General features: G+C 37.4%; 2 protein-coding genes across 3 annotated transcripts; one reads left to right on the top strand and one right to left on the bottom strand.

Annotated features, from left to right (window-relative positions):
- The first annotated feature begins 1,391 nt into the window (after positions 1-1,391).
- On the top strand, positions 1,392-12,715 carry LOC307169245 (uncharacterized protein). Of its 2 annotated transcripts, XM_079889772.1 has the most exons (9): positions 1,482-1,578; positions 3,818-4,141; positions 5,038-5,376; positions 10,252-10,290; positions 10,379-10,453; positions 10,761-10,789; positions 10,881-10,955; positions 11,896-11,964; positions 12,077-12,715. In XM_079889772.1, the coding sequence occupies exons 1-9, from the start codon at positions 1,518-1,520 to the stop codon at positions 12,185-12,187; spliced, it is 1,122 nt and encodes a 373-aa protein (XP_079745898.1). In that variant the 5' UTR covers positions 1,482-1,517; the 3' UTR covers positions 12,188-12,715. The 2 variants fall into 2 exon arrangements, with proteins under 2 accessions (XP_079745899.1, XP_079745898.1); XM_079889773.1 differs by lacking the exon at positions 3,818-4,141 and having other exon boundaries at positions 1,392-1,578.
- A 4,802-nt stretch (positions 12,716-17,517) lies between these two features.
- Positions 17,518-21,374, bottom strand: LOC307167430 (uncharacterized protein). Its single transcript, XM_079886538.1, has 3 exons — positions 21,252-21,374; positions 19,848-20,142; positions 17,518-18,592 (listed from the first exon to the last, which is right to left on the bottom strand). Exons 1-3 carry the CDS (start codon positions 21,304-21,306, stop codon positions 17,713-17,715), a joined length of 1,230 nt encoding a protein of 409 aa, XP_079742664.1. The 5' UTR covers positions 21,307-21,374; the 3' UTR covers positions 17,518-17,712.
- Between the last annotated feature and the right edge of the window lie 2,755 nt (positions 21,375-24,129).

The following is a 24,129-nucleotide window of genomic DNA, read 5'->3' on the forward strand; positions in this document are numbered from 1 at the left end:
ATGCATATAATATATTCCATTGCAATATGAAAATGCACCTAAATTATCTGATAAGAATGTAAAATGTATACCTTAATATGCAATGTAAGTCGCTTTGGAAAAATGTAAATGTTTTAAATATTCACCCTAGCCTAACTGTTGGACACACAAAAACAAACAAAACATAAATAAATTATATATATATATATATACGTACGTGTGTGTGTGTGTGTGTGTGTGTGTGTGTGTCTTTTACAGTCTATGGTATACCATATATATATATGGCATACGTCATATGTTTTACGTCATATTCTGTGCTCATCTGCTTTTCTGTAGTATGCATTAGCATTGTGTCTACTGAGTTTGATAATTTCGTTTATTTATTTTAATATCAGTCTAATGCATTAAGCCATGTTAGTGTTTCAGTGCACGCGGGTTTCGTGACATCATCGAACTCCCATTTCATTGGCTAGGTGCCAACCAATAAAACGGCTCCTTTGACCCCCCCTCCTCCCGCCCCCCTTTCCCTCTCACCGCCTCTGAGTTTCAAGTGCACAAGTTAGTTTTGCACCTGATATATCGCGAAAAGAGTAGCAAAAGTCAAGGCGCGAAATTTGAAATTGCAGTGACAGATTTGAGAAGCTGCAAGTGCCTAATTGAGGAAGTACCGCGAATGTGAACGTAAGATTAAACGCAAAATATATATTACAAGTTTGTGTCTGTCGTTGTATTTCTGTGAATGGCATTTTACACATTTGTGTCTACTTGTCTGCAGCTTCAGATTCAGAATACAGGTTTGTGACTATTGTCTGCGAGTGCAAATTTCAACATTCAACTTCAGATTTTTATTTTACAGGTTTTCACATTGGAGCTGTGAGTGTAAATGTTCATGTACAAGTACGAATATTTATTGTACAAGTTCTCAAATTCACATTTACATGCTCTCGAGTTTTGCTACTGTTTTACCTTCATAGAGAAACGCTCTTAAAGGGGCCATGACACTTTTACATTTCTACAGATAGATAGATAGATAGAGGCGGATCTGATCTATTTTCGCAGGGCTGAAAGAGAGTAAAGCAGAACATTATAATCCATGTGTAGAAACTCTTCCTGAAGACATTTAATATCTGCTTTTCAGACGCTCATGAAGTGTGTGCAAATACTTTCTGTTTCACCAAACTGGAGCTGATGTTAATCATTTCAAAATACCTTAAAAACTTAATTTTCTACAAGTTAGTCATGGATAGTGGAAACCTTTTCAGTAACAAAACAATTTTTTCACCAATAATGTAATAATCGTATTTCTGGATTTTAACGTAATGCGGGAAACTGCTAAAAGAAAGAAGTGAGACTAACAGTAATTCTCTCGTGTGCAAAAGTAGCCAATAAACTGTTCAGAGCAGATGTGTGTTGAGACAGTGTGATTCACTCATTTGATGAGATCATAGGAAGTTACACAACCAGAGGAGGAGATGATGATGTTTAAAGGAAGAGCTGTAACTATATATAATGAAGAGAAAGACTGACAGAAACACAAAATGGCTAATAAGTGTGATCTGTGTCTGCTGGGACTGATCATTCTCTCTTCACTTCTCACAGGTAAAGAAATCTGTATTTTCTCTAAAGACGTTTGCTTTACTGTTTTCCACCCCCTCTTTCTACCACAATGACCATCTGTAGTTCCTAAAGGCACAGAGGGGCTGATAGTGATCACTGTAGGCCAAGATGTGTGTACTTCAGGGGTCGATGAATTGTCACACATTTAGTACCGTGGGGGAAGTTGTAATTATCTGATTGGTCAGTTTGAACGTTTCACATTTGGGTTTTAGTCACATGGTCAGAAAAGGATAAAAGAAGATTGTAATAGTTGATCTGTCTCTTTTATTCTTTGGGTCCCTTTCTTGGGTCTCTCTCTCTCTCTCTCTCTCTCTCTCTCTCTCTCTCTCTCTCTCTCTCTCTCTCTCTCTCTCTCTCTCTCGGGTAACATTTTACATATATGCTGAGTACAATTATTGGTATAAGTTATCATCTCATTTAATTTATTTTGTAACTATTTTAAGTATAACTATAACCATGTTGTCAATAAACCCTTTCAATTACAAATAATGTGCTAACTAGTTTTGATTTGGTATTGACTTGATATATAGTGTAATAGTGCTATCTATTGCAATACAATATCGTCACTCTCTATAGCAACGCTCTCCCACATATTAATCTATTGTAACTGCGCTTATTTCCGTCGTTGGTATAAGTGGCAGTGGGTGGAATAGACAAGAAATGTACAGTTTTCTACCATCTTGCTGACAACGTTTCTTTAGTCATTCGTCAGTCTTGCAGGAAATCCACCCTTACAACATTTAGTGGAATTAGTCTGGAAAGAGTTAATTTGAACATGCTCAGTTTATTCTTGCACACATTCACGTTGTGATCTCAGAGTTGTGTATTGATACACACAGATCATACTGTATTATTCCTGATACTGGACATAGTGTCACTCAAACATCTGATGATGAAGAATTATCTTCATATTAAGAGTGTGTCAGTGATTTGAACAGCTCTCTGATAAAGACTAATAGTTTATTCTGGAGAGTGTGTTGTTTGCTTTAAGTCAGGAAAAAGACTATGATTTAAAACTTCTGCTTTTTATGCTGGTATGTTTTATGTTTTAATTTATTAATATATATCATAAGGATATCATAATGATCACTGAGATATAGGGGAGACCGGGGATGGTTGTAACACGGGTCAGTTGTAACAATTCCAATCTGTCCAATCAGGAACTAGTTACAAATCACCTGATTCACTTCGCACATCCTCAGTTTAGTTCTTATTCCACATGTGATAAAGTAGAGCCCTGTGGCAGACACAGCACATGTTAGAGTGGAAAAAACAATTTTGAGATAAGAAAGTTACTTTATTTACTTTTTTTGTTTTAGTTATGGGAATTTCTGCTTTGTAGTTAAACTCATCAAACTTTTATTATGTTTATTGTGTGTCTGTGTAGATATTTTCCATGCAAGTTGTTAGTGCTAATGTTTTGCCTGTTAGCTGTAAGGTGAGCTAGTTCATGGCTACATGACTCTGGGTTAGTTGTAACAACAATGAAACATTAAATTTTATTATGGCCAATACTATAGACTGACAGTAACAACCATGCTTATATTCAAGTGTTCAAGTTCAATTTATTATGGTCAATTACTATGACAGAGTAAAAACAGTCTCACACACACACACACACACACACACACACACACACACATGCGCACACACACACACACACACACACACACACACACACACACACACACACACACACACAATGTTCAAGTATTCAATTTTATTATGGCCAATACTAACACTGGCAGTAACAAACATGCTTACAAACAAACAATGTTTGTGTTCAAGTTCAATTTATAATGGTCAATTACTATGACTGAGAGTGACAAACACACTGAGACTACGAGTGACACACACATCAGTTATATTGAAAAGTCAGTGTTGAAGAAAAACCTTTCAAAATATTTTTTTTGTCAAAATCCTTATTTCATTATGTTACATATCACCCCGGTGGATATCATAATGTTACATCTCACCCCAGGGTATGTTACAACTAACCCAGACTATGGGGTGAATTGTAACATTTCACTCCTCGTGTTTGAAACTAAACCATGCATTTTCTGTTTGTGTTGCAAAGATAATAGCTATGTCATTTAATAGCAGACACTTGTAACTAGTTTGGATCACATTTTGAACACACTGACTTCAAAGTACTACAAGATATAGACAGAAAGGTCAAAACTGTTACAACCATCCCCGGTCTCCCCCTACTGTGTTTCAGGAACCAGTGGAGTGGATGAGAATGTGTTCATCAGTTCTGGTGAAAATGTGCGTCTGTCCTGTAATAATGCTCTTTCTGACTGCACATCTAAAACTACATGGACCTACTCTAACAGCTTCAGACGTTCAGCAGCAGTTGAACTGATTACTAAAGGGATAAAGAATAAAGACACAGAGAGACATGAGAGACTGAGTCTGGAGTCTGACTGCTCTCTGAACATCAAGAACGTCACAGAAGAAGATCATGGATTATACACCTGCAGACAATATGTGAATGACAGACAACAAGGAACTGATGCACGTGTTTTTCTGCATGTTCTTCATGGTAATTTTATGATTATGTATGATTATGTGGTGTAAGCCCGTCTATATTGGCCCAATTGCCGGTTCGCCAATACACGGGGAAGGTTATCACGTGTTACTGTCCTTTTCTCATGCGAAGTATTGGTTGGTTAAATCTGTAATACATTGATCATACATTACTCGTTTATTTCATCTGACTCCATAAATTAAAGGTTTTAATAATATCTGTGCCTCACTAAAAGTGAGCAAATGTTTGACTATTCCTTTTAACCATTAAATGAACAATGTCACAATCAGTTAGAATAATCACATGTAACAATTTAATATTTCAGATATCAGAGATCAATTCCTCAATCAATAAAAATATCTAAAACATGATTATACAATGGTTACACCAAAGAATCTTACCCAGCTTGAGAGAGAGAGAGAAAGAGAGAGAGAGAGAGAGAGAGAGAGAGAGAGAGAGAGAGACCACCTAACCAGTCCGCGTCCACCAGAGAAGAGACCGAGCGACCCCAAAACACCTTCCTTTGTTTCCTTGACCAGGTGACATGGGGGTGGGGAAACCGCCCTCAAATGGCTTAACCAGTTTTCCCTAAACTTCTATAAACCTTATTACCTTTTATTTTATCTATCTGGATATGAGATATCTGTACCACTCACTTTGAGACATTTCAAATGACACCAAAAACATACCAGTCAATGATAAACATTTACATTAAACCATGTTCTTGTGTGAGTTCTTTGTTGTTTCTGGGAGGAAGTCAGGCTGTATGGGGAGGTTGAATGCTAATTAGCCAGCAAGGCCCTTTTGTCTCAGATCAGGGCCCCAACCAGTATTTTCAGTCTTACAGTGGTCAGATTCTCCCTTTAAACTGATGATGATTGAAGAGTCTGTGATTTGTGTCTTGTGTTCAGTTTCAGTGTCTCCATCATCATCATCATCTTCATCCTCACAGACTGAGATCAGTCCAGGCCGCTCTGTGACTCTCTCCTGTCAGTTGTATTTATTTACTACACTCTCCTGTGATGATCGGGTTCGTGAGGGATTTGAGCTGTTGTGGGTGAATCAGGCTGGTGGTGATCTGAAGACAGACTCCAGATATCAGATATCATCATCATCAGATCAATATCGCTGTATCATCATCACTCTGACTACAACACTCCTGAATGAAGATAACAACAGAGAGTGGAGATGTCAGCTTACTCATGGAAATCAAGTCCAGACCTCAGTCAGATACACTGTCAAGTATTCAGGTGAGAAAACAGTGTTAGAAGAGCCTCATAATGTCAGTAACACTAAGGTCTATCAGTATCACTGAACCAGAACAAACTGAGGGAACAAAAGCTTCTTTGACTCTCACAGAAGAGTAACTCAAAGCATTGCTTCAAACTAATGAACTGCAGTGAAGTAACAGTCCAAAACGTGATGCTGTAAATAATAAAGGAATTGAAACTTGACAGCAAAAATATTCACTTTTTATGTAATGTGATGATCAAAGGTAAAATATGGTTATCTTGAGTGTTCATATTCTACAGTATGATTGTCACATTGAGTTGTTGTTTTAGTTTCAGTTCATGGACTTTTATGGTGTGTCCCAAATAGCGTACTTATGCATATTCTATGACGTGTAGTATAAACAGTGAGAGTAGTGTGTTCATATAACACTCCGGTTCTTTCACTCGATTCTATTTAAAAAAATAAAATTAATTACATCGCTTATAAAAAGCTGGTGCGGGGTTGTGCACTTCACTTTCACTTTTAAATTAGCGTCAATTCATCCTTCGCAGGGAGTTTGATTGACATGCGATCTGAGTCTGACCAATCAAAATCCACAATTTTTGTCCGACAAAGCAGTCAGGAGAGTTAGTAGATTAACGTCGGTGGATTTGAACTTGACTTTAACTGTGGCAATCTGTCACGACTCATTAAAGAGCCACAAAACGGTAGGCCTATTTATTGTTGAATTTTCTTTGACTGACCAACTTTGAAAGTTGAGACTTTGTTTCATATTAAATATTACCTGCTCGGTCCTGTCTGTCAGCGCATTGTCATTATCCTCTATTTTTCACTGCTTGAGAACATGGGTTTAATCTGAAATCTCCCCCTAAACCCTCATTCACTAAGTTAGGCCTATTCCCTACGTTAGTCCACTAACACCGTTCACTTGAAGGAGTGAATGAAAACGAGTGAGCGAATTCGGACAGCCGTTGAGCGTACATAAGCTGTACACTCGTTAATGCAGCGCAATGTGGGATTGAATAAGTGCACTCAATAACGTCCACTATGGTTTCGGACTAAAAATGTCCGTCTCCTCAAATAACACCCTATTTGCATGCGCTTAGAGCTCGTGTGAATTGCACGTATAAAATGAAGTTAACGAACAACCTCGATCCATCAGGAAACGCCACATAGGTCGCTGAACTTCACTGCGAAGAGTTGAAGAGTTTTTCTTTTGCGTGAAGAAGCCGTTCGCCGGAGATGTGTTAAAGATAGCGGAGTGCATTCATGATTATTAGGCTACCGGTATAATAATCCTCCTGGCGCCGGGTCTGAGTGAGTCATTTACTCTTTTACCTTTGTTCTTTGATTAACATTAATGACACTTTAAGACCAGCCGCTGCTGACAGAGACGCGATCTGACACACGTCACATTTCCTCACAAATCTCTACGTTCATTTAAGGCTTTATTTAAATCATACAGCTTGGTTGGCTGTGTCGTCGACGAAACATCCGATCTTAAAGGGTTAATGGTGTATTCACACCAGGAAAGTCCGATTGTTAACTTGCTTTGGTCCGGACCAAATACAATGTTGATTTTTTTTTTTTTTTTGGTACGGTTTGCTTTCACACTGCTCTTTTTGCAAGTGAACCAAAATTTGTAAACAAAAACGTGTGCTATGGTCATCCATTCATTGGACAGGAATTCTCAAGCAGGGAAAAGCAGGAAGTGCAAAAACAGGCTCAGCATGGAGATATTTCGTAATGCAATATTTGTTATTTTACTGATTTGGTATTATTCTCTACAAACGCAATATGAAGAAACTAATGAGCATCATATGATGTTGTAATTAGGATTTTGCGAAGACGAGAAATTATTAAGCCTAAAAAATAAAACTATTTGTTCACTGAAGAAAATAAATATAGTTTCATCTTTCTTAAAGTTGTATTTTGTTATTTTATTAATCTTAATAATGACACAGACAACGGTAGGAATATTGGGTGTCTGCTGTCACTTTAAGATCGAATGCATGGACCGAAAAAAATTACAAACATCAACTATGACATAACCGAGAAAATACTTGCGAGACGGGTAGACTCGTTTTTAACAATGTTGTGTGCATGTGTGTCCGTTCAAGGGCAAGGAAACACAAAAGAGGAATGAATCATGTTATGGTTTGTTCAAGCCCAAAAGATAACTCGAAACTGACGCGCGTCTTTTTTGTTTTTGTGTGTGTGTGTAAAAGGCAGGACTTACAGCGCGGAAAACATTCACATTAATAAGAGCGTGATCATACAACGCTAGTCAATATATATATATGGGTGATTCTTCAATTAGGGGAACTTTTATGTCCCCAGGTTATACATTCATGTTAAAAATACTATACTATAAAATAAATAGTTTAGTTATTTCAAATAATATTCATTGCACCACCAAAAAATGTTATACACTAAAATCAGTATGATTTCCATTTTTAAAAATGTTTTCATCACTAATATTTGGCTACTCAGGCCTTGTCCCCAACCCAGACTTTAAAACTTATCTGCTCTGAAAATGTGATAAAATGTTATCAGTTCATTAAAAAAATCACAATATATGTTTAAACAGTAACTTTAAAAGGCACTTGATGCATAATTTGGGTTCATATCTGTGCAATTTGTGAATATTTTTAACAATTTAGTATTGTCCACAACAATACTGTCATTACCGCGACAGTCTATGATTACAACAAGGATATTTTTGAGGGTAAGACTTGTTTATGCTGTAACCATGGAAATGAAGACTAGCAGGGGAGCACATGTCAGCCATGAAAGAACAGTGATATTTGATGTCTGAAAAAGTAAGTAATTTAATCATGAATTCCTTCTCATCATGGAGTAGACTTATTCAGCGTCATTACCATAAATGCTGTGGCAGCAATATTTTGATAAATGTATATATATATTCACATGATTTATGTGTATTTAAAGTTTTTTTTGTACTAGCTGTTGAGTGATGTTAGCAAATCCATGACCTAGCATCTTTTTTCCTGAAAAAAATAAAAAATGTCATTACCGCAACACATCATTACCAACACACAACTTGTGATGGTAATGACAAGTGATGGTGGTAATGACATTTTCTGTGTCACTATCTATATCATATTATGTGTTTATAAATTAAGTTAAAGAAGCATAATAGTGTGATTTTTAGGGCTGGTCCGAATACCATTTTTTGAGCTTCGAGGCTTCGGTAGTAATGAACATTGAATATTCGAACCTTCGGAGAGAGGGGACTGAACATATTCTTCTCTGTAATAAAGGCAGGAATCTCTATGTGTCGGTATGTCCGTTTGCATTTTTATTATTTCGAGAACCGTTCATTCAATCGACTTCACAGAGGAGTGCAGTGTCGCATTTGGTGCAATATAGATGGACATGCGAGACGCGACACGTTCAGAATTTTAGTAAACAATTGCGGGCCGGGCTTATATGCTCCGAGAACGGACACTGCACTAGTGATGTAAAACACACACACACACACACACACAGGTCTGTTAAATTAAGCAATACTTTTAAGGTTGTCTAATATTTTTCTGACTAACAAATTACTGATAAATAAACATGTTCAAGTTGATGGTTGTGTCATATTTATATATATATATCCTCAAATCTGTCCATTTCTTTCAACAACACTCACCAGAAGTCATTATTTAAGCCTTTAAATTTGCTTTATGTATCAATGCACTTTTCATTTATGTCATTACCAAAACACTATGTCATTACCAGAACAGTATGTCATTACCGCCACGTTGCTTAATTTACAGCAAACATACCTTTAAAACGGTTTTATGTTCAATCTTGAGGTGCTACATGAAAAGCCTAATGAAATACTCATCCACTTATTCAAAGAAAAAACATCTAAAATTAATTTTCCAGAAATTAAACAAAAGTGTGCTTTGATGAACACAGAAAAACACATTTTGATGGTAAGAACAAGAAAATATATGTAATTCGCTGAATGGAAACATTTTGTTTTTTATACGTATTGTTGAAGGTTAACAATGTTTGCAAGATAAGAGTTTAAATGATCTCCTTGATACATTCTTTGCATTATGAGAATTTTTGATGTTGTGACGGGAATGACGTTTTGCAGTGCCAGTTGGCAAATAGATTTAAAATACTCAAATTATATTTAAGTACAGTCGTGGCCATTATTATATCTTTACATCAAAGCATGTAAACATTATCTTGACATAATTCTAACAAAATTCAACCAAATTTCATTCATCAAAATGTAAGATGGCTAAATAGCCCCCAATTGAAGAATCACCCATATGTATATATATATATATATATATAACCTTAAAGGAAAAAAAAAAGTTATCTCTGCCTACATTTTGTTTCTGTCTGACGGGGGAAAGTTTGTCCTGCCATTCACCTCAACATCTCAGATGAAACCGAAGAGAAAATGGCCGACTTCACCTATTTTTTACTTCTAATGCTCAATTCACCTTCAAATACTACGCCCTAAAAGTATGTTCTCTTTTTGGGAAGAAAAGGTGCATACTTTTGACTGTGTAGCAGAAGAGTAGACAAGCTTTGGGACAAAAACTATCACGCCTCTTGATCACTTGGAATCCAATATGGAGCTGATTATAAATGATACATTTGTTTTACACACCATTATATAGGCCTGTGTGTGTGCTTGGGCTGTTGGAGAATATATATATTTTTTAAAATCGAAATAAAAGTCTAATATACTATATAGAGTTGTGTGGTGTGACATGCTTCATGCCGCAATGCATGCTGGGAGCCATGAGTTTTATACTATGGGTGGCTCCCAGCATGCATTGCGGCATGAAGCATGTCACCATTGTCGATGGCTTTTGTCTTTGTATATAATTGTCCCCATTCATCCTTTTCACCAGACACAGACGCTCAGGGTCATTCGACTACAAACACACCAGGTACATAATCACAGTGTTTTGTCTTTGTCTATAATTGTCCCCAATCTGCCCTGTCCGTCTCTGACTCTGTGCTCGATCTCTTCTTCAGTCATAGTGATTTCTGTCGCTGCAGTCGCTGTTCTCCTTCTTGCTCTTCTCTGGCTGATCTGCAGAAAAAGAGCTGGTGAGTTTTCAGATTTACTCCTTTACAACAATTAAAAACAGTTCAGATGAGCAAACAAACACATCATGTTCAGACTGTAAGTATCATAGAAACATGTGGATTATATGAAATTCTCAAACAGAAGTTTATTCCTGCTGAGAAATCCTGTAATGTGAATATCACAGAGTTATCAAGTCAACAATCATTTTTATTTTTCATTTTAATGCTGCAACAAAATCTGATTGTTGAAAATCTTAATGCTTAACATTGTGTCTTTTGCACATGTTTGATCATAAATACTCATATTTCATGAGGCACTTGTTTTCAGATAATAAAAGAGGGACTGGCGACTCTGCGGTGAGTTCAGTAATGCAGTGATTTAGATTTGATTACTGTCTTTAAAGCTCAATAAAGTGTCATTCATGCAGTTTAACTGTTTGTTCTGAAGGTCAAAGATGAGAATGATCATAAAGGGACGTATGAGACGATCAACATGTCCATTCCTCCCGCTGCAAGAGCCAATGTGAGTCCACTAAATCATCAAACATTACGCTCACTGTCTGTTCAATAATGTGACTTACTAACAGAGGTGGACAGTAACAAAGTACATTTACTTGAGTACTGTACTTAAGTATACTTTTTGAGTATCTGTACTTTACTTGAGGATTATTTTCTCTGGAAACTTTTTACTTTTTTTGAAAGACAAATATCGTACTTTTTACTCCACTACATTTGTGTCAAAGTCCTTGAGTAGAAATTAGTAACAGTATGGGGTTGGAAATGAAATTCGGGTTGACGTCAGCATCCGACGTTGGATTTTGGTTGGAACGTCTGTCCAATGTTGGAGATTAACGCCAATCTGATATTGGATTCTGACATCAACCTGATTTTCATCTTCAACGTTGGGTTTGGTCTTCTAAATTCAAATCTTGTCATTGTTTTGGAGCACACTAGCTTATAGATAACAGTAAGGCTAACACATTCATACTAAAAGCCAAACAAACTTTAAATAGGGCACTCTTTGAGGGAACAGCCATTTGGGTGTCCGAAACCATTGTGGACGTTATTGAGTGCACTTATCTCAATATATCTCACATTCAATCCCACTGGAACTGTGTTCTAGAAATAAATGTAATATTGATATAGGTATGCATATTCAGAGGCATAAGGTACTGTAAGTATAACATACAACAATAATAAAACAATGCATTGACTTTTACTTTTGTTACTTAAGTACTTTTAAAAACAAGTACTTCTGTACTTTTACTTAAGTAAAAATAGGTCTTTACAACTTTTGTAATATTTGACCAGTAGTATCTGTACTTTCACTCAAGTAAGGAAGTTGTGTACTTTGTCCACCTCTGCTTACTAAAAGCTTTTGTGTTATTCTACATATTATAGTGAGAGATATGACTGTTCTGTGTGTTAAACTTGACTCTCTGCACGTTTGCATTGATGTTTAGGAGCAGACAGATGATGTGACTTATTCTGAGGTCACTTCTTCCAATACAAAGCCAGTAAAGTCACTCAATGTGAGTAGATACCAGCACATGAGTTTGACTCTCAGATAAATGAAGCTCATGCTCTAATAATAATAATAATCGCTGGGGTTCAAACATTGATGGACAGAATCTGTTCTTTCAGGATCATGATGATACAGTGACTTATGCTGCCATCAGAGGAAGAGAAGATCAACCGCAGGATGAACTTTACGCCTCTGTGAACAAGAACAAGACCTTCACAAATAAACATTAATGATCCAGATCATGAGCTCATCATATCAGGAGCAGACGGGAAGTTTTCATCTCTCTGGTGTTTGGAGGAATTATATATTTGTGTGTGAACGAGCAGATATTTGTTGAATGTCCTGTGAATATGAATGAGATTTATTGTGAATCATCATCTGGTCAGAGCACAGAATCTCATCTATATCATCACAGCTACAGTAAAGTTAGAGACTGAAGCCCTGATGTGTTTTCATACAGGCCAGACTCAATCTAGTGTCTCACAAGCCTCTTCCATGACTGGAGTCTGTTTATCTGCTGGATTTCTGTCTGAAAACCTTCATCTTCATGCAGAAGCTCATGCTGAAATGATCCTCTTGCTTCAGCTTGTATATCAGCTGTTTCTTCTACTGAGAATTACATCAGTGTCTGCTCGCATTATATTGTCATAAAATATCATATAATTTGACTTTGCAGTGTGTATATGTCACGCAATTTAATGTAAGTTATTTCTTTCTTTTTTTCACGTGACAATAAAGAGCATGAAAAATCATGAGTTAAAAGAAAAGTTTTTGTCTCTTCCATTCCTGTAAAAACAGACGTAACTAAACTTGCTCTTGTTGGAAAGTTTCAAAGTTAGAATTCACGTTTTAAATGAATACTTGTAACATAAGTACGTTTGGCAGTAACTACAAAGCTATTTGAGGAAAAAAATATTACTTATTTTCAATTTAAAAAAAAAAATAATGACAAAACAAAAAAGACTGACCCAGGAGCTTCTGAATGATAACAGCAATGTGGAATTGACTCTCTTCTGCAGCCTGTCTCTAATGGCCAGACGATGAACTGCAGTTTAAGTTACTTCTGTATCGTCTTCACAAGAGAGACCGGAAGGTTGCTGCCTTAAAGGTACATATCTTTTTATCGGAGAGTGATTGATGACTCTGAACCAGACAATGTGGAAACAGACGATTCAGAACAGGACTATGTCTTGGTCAATATTACAGCAAACAGGAGTATGTTTGGCAGTAACTGCTATTTTAAGGAAAAAAAAATATTACTCATTTTTTTTCTTTTTTTAAAATAAAGACAAATAAAAAATAGAGGGGACCTAGGATGATAACTGCACTATACACTAGACAAGAGAGTCCATTACCACACTCTGAGCTACAAGGAAACGCTGAACATTTCGACACCATGTTTCACTTCCTCAAATCTGCTTCACAGCTTTATCAGCGCTTTAACCTGTTCTGAGAACAGAGCTATTCTCTGAACGTGTTCAAATCATCCTGCAAAATCACCATCATCTGGAAATCACACTGAATGCTGCACTTGAAGTCCACTTCAGTGTCTTGCATATCTGAGCTTTCTTTATTCTCCTGAGTAACTCTCTCAGTTAAAGGACCTATAAGAGATCATCTGAGGTTTTGCATGTGATAGTCCTGTTTCTCTTTATTTTGCAGATTTTAAACACACATAAACACTAACATTTTCCATGAAGCATTGGCTTTATCACATTTGCTGTCGATGAATAAATGATGTTACTGCCATGATGGTGTTGTTCCAGCATCTACCAGCAGAGGGCTGATGAGATTATTCAGTCGATTCCTGACCCAATCCCAGAGGAAAACAGTGAGGATCAGGCACTCTTTTAAAAAGACACATTTCCAGATATACTTTTGGACTCTGGACACTATATTTATCACAAAAGGTGCTTGTATCCAGAGTGTTTAATGTACAAGGGCAGCATGAATGTTCTTCCACAGCTCATCAACAAAATTATAGCCGCAAAAATATTATCAATTAAAAAATCATAAACTTTATTTGTTTTAATCACACGCTCAAACACAATACAACAATGTGTGCGGTAAAGTGAATCTTCTGAAACAGATCTTCACACAAACCAGGAAGTGACATCATGGCCTAAATGTGCTTGAATTCAGATGATTTCAGTTTATTGACAATAAGAAAAGTATACGTTTAGTCATGTTTGATGATTGATTAATCTCTCACTGAACTCTACACATGGTCTGTTCTGCTAGTTTCCCTGTAGCTCTGATTACAAGATCTGCCTTCATACGACTGATTCGGGGTTTAAGGCCACGTGATCCAGTTTGGTTCAGAAACCCTTTAACAATGAAAACAAATGTTTATTAATGCTGTAATATATGTGATCCACAGCCTATACAAGGCATCTTAAACAAGGCTCCTGGATATATAGACTTCCTGGAACTTACTGTTGGGCCCTATATGAATATGAAGGCCCCAAAAGCTCTTAGAAATATTTTGTCCCATCCTGTTGAAGCACTGATTGAGTGATTACATGAGACATGATACATTTCAGCAAGTTGTAGGCTACTGTATCTTCCAACATAGTTCATTTGAGTTTATTTACTATTAACTAAAGAAGAGCTTTAGATCATTTCACCTGCCGCTTGAACCGAGGTGCTACTACGATCTGTCACGTCATATTTAAGAGCGCCAAAACGGTATTTATTGTTTGAATTTCGTAATAAAATTGGCATAATTTGAAAGCTGAGACTTTGTTTCATATCAAAAGTAACCTGCCTTGTCTTGTCTTGTCTTGTCGATCGTTGTCAGTGGCCTCTTTGCTTCGGTATTTTTCATTGCGTGAAACAAAACTGCGGGGGGTTGGGGGGCCCTTTGGAGATAAAGGGCCTTTACAAGTCATAATCCGTCCCTGCTTCAGGATCAGATCAGATTTTCTGTCCAATCAAATGCTCTCTAGAATCTGAAGCTCCGCCCCCTACATTATAAATAGACGCTGAGGCTGAAATCGGTCACTTGTTCACACATTTACTATTTTCTACATGGTGAATGGCACATAGTGCACTATATAGGGGACAGGGAACCATTCAGACAGTGTAAATGCTTTCCATTGGGGCGAATGAAGTCTAGTCACCCAGGGAACTGATAAGAATGTAAATGTGTACCTTGAAATGCAATGTAAGTTGCTTTGGATAAAAGACAGAAATGTAAAATGGTTTAGCATTAGTCTCACGAGAACCGACTGTGGTTTAAGTCATAAGCTGTAAAATGCTTCTTTGCTCAATGGCTCTGAGCGAGCTGAAATATAAGAGAAACGCTATTGGCTATTTTAAAAAAGGGGAGGGGCTGCCCGATATGCCCCGCCCCTTCTTTCTGTTTCAGTGGAAATTACATCAACACATTGTATAATGCTGTGCGTTTCAAGGCACTTCAGTGGGACTTTAAATCTCAAATCTTTATAAACAAGTGTGTACTTTTTAAGTCTGAACAGTTTAAGGATTTGCAGTTGTGGAATTACTGGACTTTTCACACAGAAAATGAAATGTTTAAGTATGTTGAACCGTATCTTCAAGTATCTTATCTGGACATGTATCTTTACCTGGTTGATACACGAGTAAAAGCATATATCATTAATTATTTTCTTAGCGGAAGGGTTGGGAACATTTGTCTTGCGCTTTGTGGTGTTGAACTTACACCCCTAGCATTCAATATTTAAAACCTCTAAGTCATCCTTTAAAAACTATTGACAAATCAGTCATATTTATTTTGAATAAATCTCAAATCCAAACATTAATCGTAAACAAAAAAAGATAAATAAGTAAAAGAAAGTTCAGAGATCTAATACACACAAATAGTTAAAATGACCTTAAAATGAATCATTGAATCATATTACACAACATAATGCTTTTGGACTTTCTCAGTTTGTGTAAATCTACTCAGGGTTCAGAGTATTTATTATTCCCACATTAACTTCCCACATGTCTACAATGATGTGGTTTTGTTTAATTAATACAGTGTATATTTTTTACTTGATTTACTCTGAAAGAATGGAAGTGAAATGTGACAACATGCCCCATGGGTGGAGTACATTATAACATGAGCATATTACAGATTAAAATGCTATCTGATCTAATCAAACAATATACAAGACAAACTGAAATTTTCTCAATAAAATACAATTATTCACTTTTTCATATAAAATAATGGCATTTTTTAATAATTAAAAATAAAATAATTTTTGAGTTTGACAATGAACACACCGGAAAACACAGCTCAACATAGTTAAAAAACATAATAATAATTAATAATTTCTAATTACTGACTTCACCTTTTTGTCATGTTTTCTCAATAGAATTCATAAAAGTATAGAATAGAATATCATAGTTCTAATAGAGGCTCATTGTAACATATAGTGTGACAACATGCCCCGCCTGAGCAACTGGGATTCAAACCCTGCGAGTGTCTTCTAAAGAATTTAAAACAAGTGTGTGACAACTAACCCCGCGTTAGGCCGGCTACACACTGGCTGCGTGGCGTAAGCGTCTCAGCTGCGTGGCGTGTCCGTTTTTATTTCGGCTCCCATGTTAACAGGTTAGAGCTTGCACACTGCCTGCGTGACACGCGCGTCTCAGGCGCGGCTTGAGCCGCGCGGAAAACGCGTGCATGCTTGAAATAGAACCGACGCCTATTTTTCACGCGACACGCAAGCGTCTTGGAAGCGTTTCCAAGCAAAATTGAATAGGAAAAGATGTTTATATGTAATTTTGTATACGAATACATATTCATTGTGACATTTTGATGTTTGAAAGTCTAGGTTGACATAAATTCAGATATAAATGTCATTTTAAAATTATAATTATGTATTATAATTATTTATAATTAATAAATAAATAATATATTTTTTTAAATATCGAACATGTCAATACAGAACGAAAAATGATGTAGTATATTTTGCCGTCAATACTGTTGACAGTGTCAGGGTGATCCAAATCATGTGACTTGACAGTTTCAAGTAGCCTATGTAGACGGCTCTGGGTAGGCCTAGCTACACTTCGAGTTTGCAACGATGGACGACGGCAGGTTGATTGAAGAGGTGGAGAAACACAAAGAACTGTACGATCCACAGGATCCTTGCTATAAAGATCCACGAAAAAAGGAGAAGGCGTGGGACTCAGTTGCTACAGCTATTGATTCTAATGGTAGGTTTACTGTATATTGCCAACATATGCATGTTTTGTCATATAAACAACTTACCGATATCCTACATGTGGTCCAAATGAAGCTTCAATCGAAGTTTGAGGGTGCAGGGTGCATAAAGAAATGTCTATTGCCTACTAAACTTTTCAGGTCGGTTATCTATCTCTCCATTATTAATATGTATTTTAATATTTAAATGTCCAGCTGTTATTTTTGTCACCATTACATTGTTCTAACAATATAATTAGCATTTCATGTTAATCTGACACATACTACTAAAAAATGTCCCCCTTTCAAAACACAATTAATCAAACAGAGCTTTTGAAATGCAGGCCTATTGACTGTTATAATATAAATAAAATAAGTAATTTAGTTGAGAACAACATGTCTGTTTATTTAAAATAATTATTATAATTATGAACATAAAAAGGATATTAGTTTAAGGAAATTTGTCATTAATCGAGGTGCCACGTAGAACATTTTAAATTACAAACAAACATGATAAACTATATACAGGAATAGATAACAAATTTGTTAAGTTATTTTCAATGAATGAATGTTGTGATGTGATCACATGCTTCCTTCCAGAGAATTGAAGAAAGCGCTGAATTTCTCACGCACTCCATAGGCATCCTTGCTGCCCCTGTTCCCTCCCATGTTCCTTATAGTAGGCAACATGTCTCCTGTTTGATCTGCCTCATCCTGCCATCTCTGGTTTTGCACTGGGTTGGTGAGGAAGTTGTGCAGGATGCACGAAGCCATTACGACAGTGTCCACAAAGTGTGGTGCCATCTGCAGCCTCGAAAGCAGCACTCTCCATCTCGCTGTGAGGATGCCGAAGGCACATTCAACAACCATTCTTGCTGAGGACAGTCTGTAATTAAAATTTTCTCGCCACCTTGGGAGACGATGACCCGGGAAAGGCCTCATGAGGTAGGTTTTCAATGGAAATGCCGCATCTCCAACAATGACATAGGACATGGGACCCTGCACACCTGAACCTGGTAAAGGGCTGTCTTCGGGCACATTCAGTGTTCGGGCCTCCATGCCCCTGCCAAGCCTTGAAGAGCCGTACACCCCCCCCCCGTCACTGGCCCTGCCAAAATCACCCACCTGGATGTAGGTGAACTTGTAGTCTGCATCAACAAGTGCCAGAAGAACAATGGAGAATGTCTTCTTATAATTGAAAAACAGACTTCCAGAATTTGCAGGTGCTCTGATGGAGATGTGCTTTCCATCTATTGCACCCAGGCAGTTTGGATATTTCCACTTATCCCAAAATTTGGAAGCAATGGCTTTCCACTGGTCTTCAGTTGGTGGAGGAATGTGTGTTGACATCATCCTTTTTTCTATAGCACTGCACGTCATGTGCACAGATGAGCACACAGTAATTGCCCCTAAACGGTACTGATAGGCCAGGCTAGCAAAGCTTTCTCCTGATGCTAGGTATCTGTGTCAGAAAGAAAAATATGACATTGTCAATATAAGTACTTATAATATAGTAATAAGTATAAGTGTTAGTAATATTGATATTATATTTTCTACTCATAGGTGATGATTGCAAAAGAAGGTGGAAGGTGCTGAGAGATGCTTTTGTAAAACATAAAAAACAAAAGCATCCTCCCAGCGGCTCTGCAGGTGGGACAGTCAAGGAATGGAAATATGAGGTTGAAATGTCATTTCTGCTGCCTCATTTGAATCCAAGAAGGTTTGTTTAATTTCCTTGTTTTGGTTATAGAGATACTTAAGTTCTTAGGAGAAAACATGAACTTTTTTAAATTATACACAAATGTTGTGCATTAATTGTATAAAGTTAAGTGTTAATTATCAAAAGAACCACTGTTACTCTGTTTTAGCTCAAGATGTTCACTGGACCAAATACAAACACTGGAAGACACACAGGACCCCATTGATTTAAGTGCAATAGAGGAGGATGTGGAGCGCACAGCGACTCCTACAACACAAAGGTGTAACACCCCAACCCCACCATCTGGACCAATCATTTCAGCACCCCACTCCAGAGCTAGTCCTACTCCAGTCCACCCACGCATTCAAGCTATTCTGACTGAGACTAGGCAAGGAACACAATCACAAACAAGACCTGCACGTGACAGGAGAAGACAGGTATTAAGTGATGTTGAGCAACAGCTACTGGACATCATCACCATTCCACCGTCAAATATCCCCCCTCATGTTCCTACTGCTCAAGAGGAAATGTATTATTTTGCTTTAAGTTTGGTGCCTAGGCTTAATAGGCTATCACGTGAGGCACAGGCCCAGGCCCAAACACATTTTTTGACATATCTCACTGAACTGGAGGACCGACAGCTGGCACAGATAACCACCCCAGGCCCTATAAGAGGAAGCCACTCTTCCACCTCCACAGCATTTCACCCATACAGCCCCACATTCCAAGCCCGGTCCCAATATCATCATGTTCCTCCCCAAGATGACCCTCCCAGGATATTTTCGGAGAATCTGTCTGACTCTTTACCCCACACCTACCACAATATTTAAATAATGGCATTAAATGTAAATAGTTCAGTTTCTTTCAAAATTAACATTTTGTGGAATAATGTATCTGTTTTAGTTTAAAGAATGGTGTCTTGGTATTTATGTTTATAATGTTAAATTGTTTATTAAAAAAAGGTTTTCTTGTTGAACAGTCTTTGGTTCTTTTATTATACAGAGAATAAAAAGCCTACCTGAGTGTAATGGCAAGCCTCTGCTTGGGCTCGATAGGATCACGAAAATTGGTTGTCTGCTTCGTCAAGTCAGGTCCAACAATAGACAGAATCTCCTCCATTTGATCCGCTGACATCCGAAAGTAATTCAGATGTTTTTCTGAATCAAGTTGCAGCTCTGCAACGAGGTGATAATAAGCTCCGAAAGTTTTTCTTCTTTGGTTCATGGGGTGAACCCACCATCGTCTTTTTCTCCTCCGGCGAATTCTTAACAGAAGAAATGCCGCAATGGCTTTTCTTTTGTCAACAACTCGAACTGAAAAAGAACAAATACAGTTTTCGTTTTCAATAGTAATATGGACCCAGGAATATAATTTTGTCCACTGCAGTGGAAATGATATTTTATTTAATTTCTCGAAAACCATACATGTCAAAATCTGGTGTACTTTAAAGAGCACATTCAGGGCTTTTCAGACACACCAAATTTTTGGATGTTGACGTAAAAACAACTTTTTCAGGGTCATTAAATATCTTTGACATTAATTTAGTGATCAGATTTAAAAATTTGGAAATGTATCAAAATTGAATTTTAATGAAAATATGATAATATATTGTAATAGAATTTAATTTGAACTACTTTCCAAATAAAATATCATTAAACAAACATCTCATAAAAACTTTATGGGGTTTCATCTTTTACTAAACGACATTGATTTCATGCATGTCCACTGTAAAGGACATCAGGACTTAAATCATGTTTATAGGGCTTTTTTGGACACACAACAAGTGAATATAGAAACAAAATATACAATAATATTCCTATTAAGTATGATATATTATTAAAATGTTGCAAATTATTACTGCAATTATTACACTTCTTTTTTTAATTAAATATTGCTCCAACAACACATTATTATTCAAATTAAATACATTGAAAAGATACATTGCATTGAATGGGAATATTAATATATGTCCATTTAAATGTATTTGAATGTTTGAATGTATGTCTAAATTCATTACGTTAGAGAATTGATCTTTCATAACATATCTGAGAATCATCTTAATACAAATTTTGGTTATAGAAACCCCCAAAGTTATTGGTGACTGAAAAAAAAAAAAAAAATTCAATTATTTTTTCATATAATTTCATGTCATTTTTGTTGTTGTAAAACAATCGAGTCCTGGTGTCCAATACAGAAGTATTAGCATAACATTTGAATATAATATACTTTTTTACACATTTGTTTATTATGCTCTTAACAATGTTATTACATGAAAAAGAAAAAAAAAAGGATATAAAGATAGGATAGGCTACAAAAACAACGTAGTGTGTCTGAATGACGGTCCAATATCAGGTTGGCTAAATATAAGCTCTTTAAAGCTAAACAAATTTGTAAATGTTATTGAAATAGACAGCCCACTTACCCATTTTTGATTTTGGAGATTTTGGAAGGTGTAGGTGTATGAAAAAAGTTGACATTTTTGTCGTAAAGACAAGAGCCTGTTCTGTCGGCGACCTCCCTCTATGTCAGTAAGCAGGAGCTGCGCGCCAGCGCCGCGTCAGGCACGGTTCTAGTGTGCAAAGACACAGAAAACGCGACGCAGCCGCCACGCATCTGACACGCTTCAGAAACGCCACGCTCACGCCACGCAGCCAGTGTGTAGCCGGCCTTAGTGTGTGCTCTCCTCTATACTTCTAGAAGTTTGTTTAAAGTGTAACCTGAAGAAATCCTGATAGTGAGCGTGGAATTACGCCGGTTTCACACCGCAAGCGTCAGCGGCGCGTGAGCAGCGCGTATTTTTTTCGGCGTCCATGTTATTCAATGAGTGCATTCACACCGCACGCAGAAGCAGCGCGTGAGCGTCAAGCAGGAGCGTCGCGTGAACAGCAGTGCAGCGGGGGTTTCGGCGTCCGGTCTATTTTTTGCTGTGCTGCTCACGCTCAATTAAAGTGAAAGCACACTTTTAATGCTTTTGATGGACAAAATAAATGTGATTTAACACAAAACGTGCTCAAAATGCACAGGATAAGCATGTCAAGAGTTTTAACAACAATGCCAATGTCTAGTGTTTTAATAATTATGCCAGAAAAGAAAATTAAGTATAACAAATATGTATTTACCCATTTAAACTTTTTAATTATTCGTTTTGGGTGAAAGTAAGGTGTATTATTATAAAAACAAAAATGTTGAAAGAACTGACCCATTGTTTGAAATGGTTATATTGTCTGCCAAACACGGTTTGCAGCCGCTGCTGTGACGCTGTACTACGCTTCCAGTGTGAATACTCGCGGGAGTCTGCTGCTGCAGTGATGATGTAGTTGCGCGGATGTGCCGCTCGCGCGCCGCTCACGCTTGCGGTGTGAAAGAGGGGTTACAGTAATGATCACTTGTGGGAAGTAATCATTAACTCCACCCTCTTACTACACTAACCAGGAAAACACTCGTTAGCCTATTCCTCGTTTCTGTCAAACTGACTCTTTGTGTCCAGACAAACGAAATAAAGAATCAGCGATCAGTGGAGAATGAAGAAAAGAGCTTTCAAGAAGGATTTATGATACGTTTGTTTCTGAACAGAGCAGATCTTAATGAGATCTAATGAGCAATCCAGACATTATACAGATGAGCGAGAGAGACTCTCCAGTCCGCAGAACTAGGAGAACCAGCAGAACCAGAACCAGGACAACCAGAAGAACCAGAACCAGGAGAACCAGGAGCCGGACGCTGGCAATGAGGAGGCCACGCTGAGAAGAGAGAGTTTCTGCGCGAGAGTTGCGCTGTGGTTCTGCTGCTCGGGTTCCTGAGTCTGATGTGGGGTCTGGTTCTGATCTCAGTCCAGCAGCTCATCATCAGCAGCAGAAGCACAGGACACTTCAACGCCACCCGGGCTAGGTACACTTTACCATAAGCACTGCACTCAACACAGTGTCACTTTTGTTGTTCATACTGTCACTATCCAAACAATTTATGAATAATTAATTAACTCTTTGTGTGACAGTTGTGACAGTAGTGACAGTAAATTCAGACAGAGAAAGATATATATTTTATATTATACACAGATAATGGACAAATGTCTGCTCAGGTCTTTTTATTATTGCAAATGAAAGGTTATAGACATTAACAGTGAGTACAAAATAAATGAATATTTTTCACCACAGTCGCTAGGTGTCACTAGTGAGCAATGCTGAATGAAGCTTCGAGTAATGAACCTTTGAGTGAAGCAATGGGCTGCGAGGTCTCAGTGGTTCAGGAAGCCTCATTTTGCCATCACTAGGGAAAGCCCCACTGCTTCACAAAGCTTAATTTCATCATCACTACTTAGGGACAACAATAAATACAGAATGTGGAGTGAAAGCAGCAACAACGATTACCTTTGAAGTCTCAAACAGAAAACAAAGCCAGTAGCCCACGCAAAACAACTGCTCTTCCGGTCTTAAACAGCGCACGGAAATCTAATCGCGTGCACAACTCCGCCCACAGAGAAACACTCTTAAAGGGGCCATGTCACTTTTACATTTCTACAGATAGATAGATAGATAGATATAGATAGATAGAGGCGGATCTGATCTATTTTCGCAGGGCTGGAGAGAGTAAAGCAGAACATTATAATCCATGTGTAGAAACTCTTCCTGAAGACATTTAATATCTGCTTTACAGACGCTCATGAAGTGTGTGCAAATACTTTGTTTCACCAAACTGGAGCTGATGTTAATCATTTCAAAATACCTTAATTTTCTACAAGTTAGTCATGGATAGTGGAAACCTTTTCAGTAACAAAACAATTTTTTCACTAATAATGTAATAATCGTATTTCTGGATTTTAACGTAATGCGGGAAACTGCTAAAAGAAAGAAGTGAGACTAACAGTAATTCAAATAATTTAACACACACTTAAAGCAACACTTTAGTGTAGAGCCCTGCACGGGCCTCAAATCTAAGCCCGAGCCCGGCCCTGGCCCGAGACGCTCAGGCCCTAGCCCGACCCGTGTCCGACAGCTCATCAGAATTATCAGCCCGAGTCCGACCCGAGCCTGTTTTTTTTTTTTTGTTTTTTTCACAGCGGCAGCCTGCCCTATTTGCAGCCGTTAAAAAAAGGTCCGTTTTGTTAGTTATGTTTCTTTTCTTTTCATTTCTTTATTAAGTTAATTGAGACAAATGTTTTGAGCATTTTTTTTTTTAAATGGCGACCAAGCAGCCGAGCCGACAGCGAGTAAAACATGTTTGATCAATTTAGCCTCTCAAATCAACGCTAATACTTTACTTGGCTACAATAAAATCCATAAAACACTTCAAGCATATCACAC

The sequence above is a fragment of the Squalius cephalus genome (assembly GCF_949319135.1).
Source record: "Squalius cephalus genome assembly, chromosome: 1".
NCBI lineage: Eukaryota > Metazoa > Chordata > Actinopteri > Cypriniformes > Leuciscidae > Squalius > Squalius cephalus.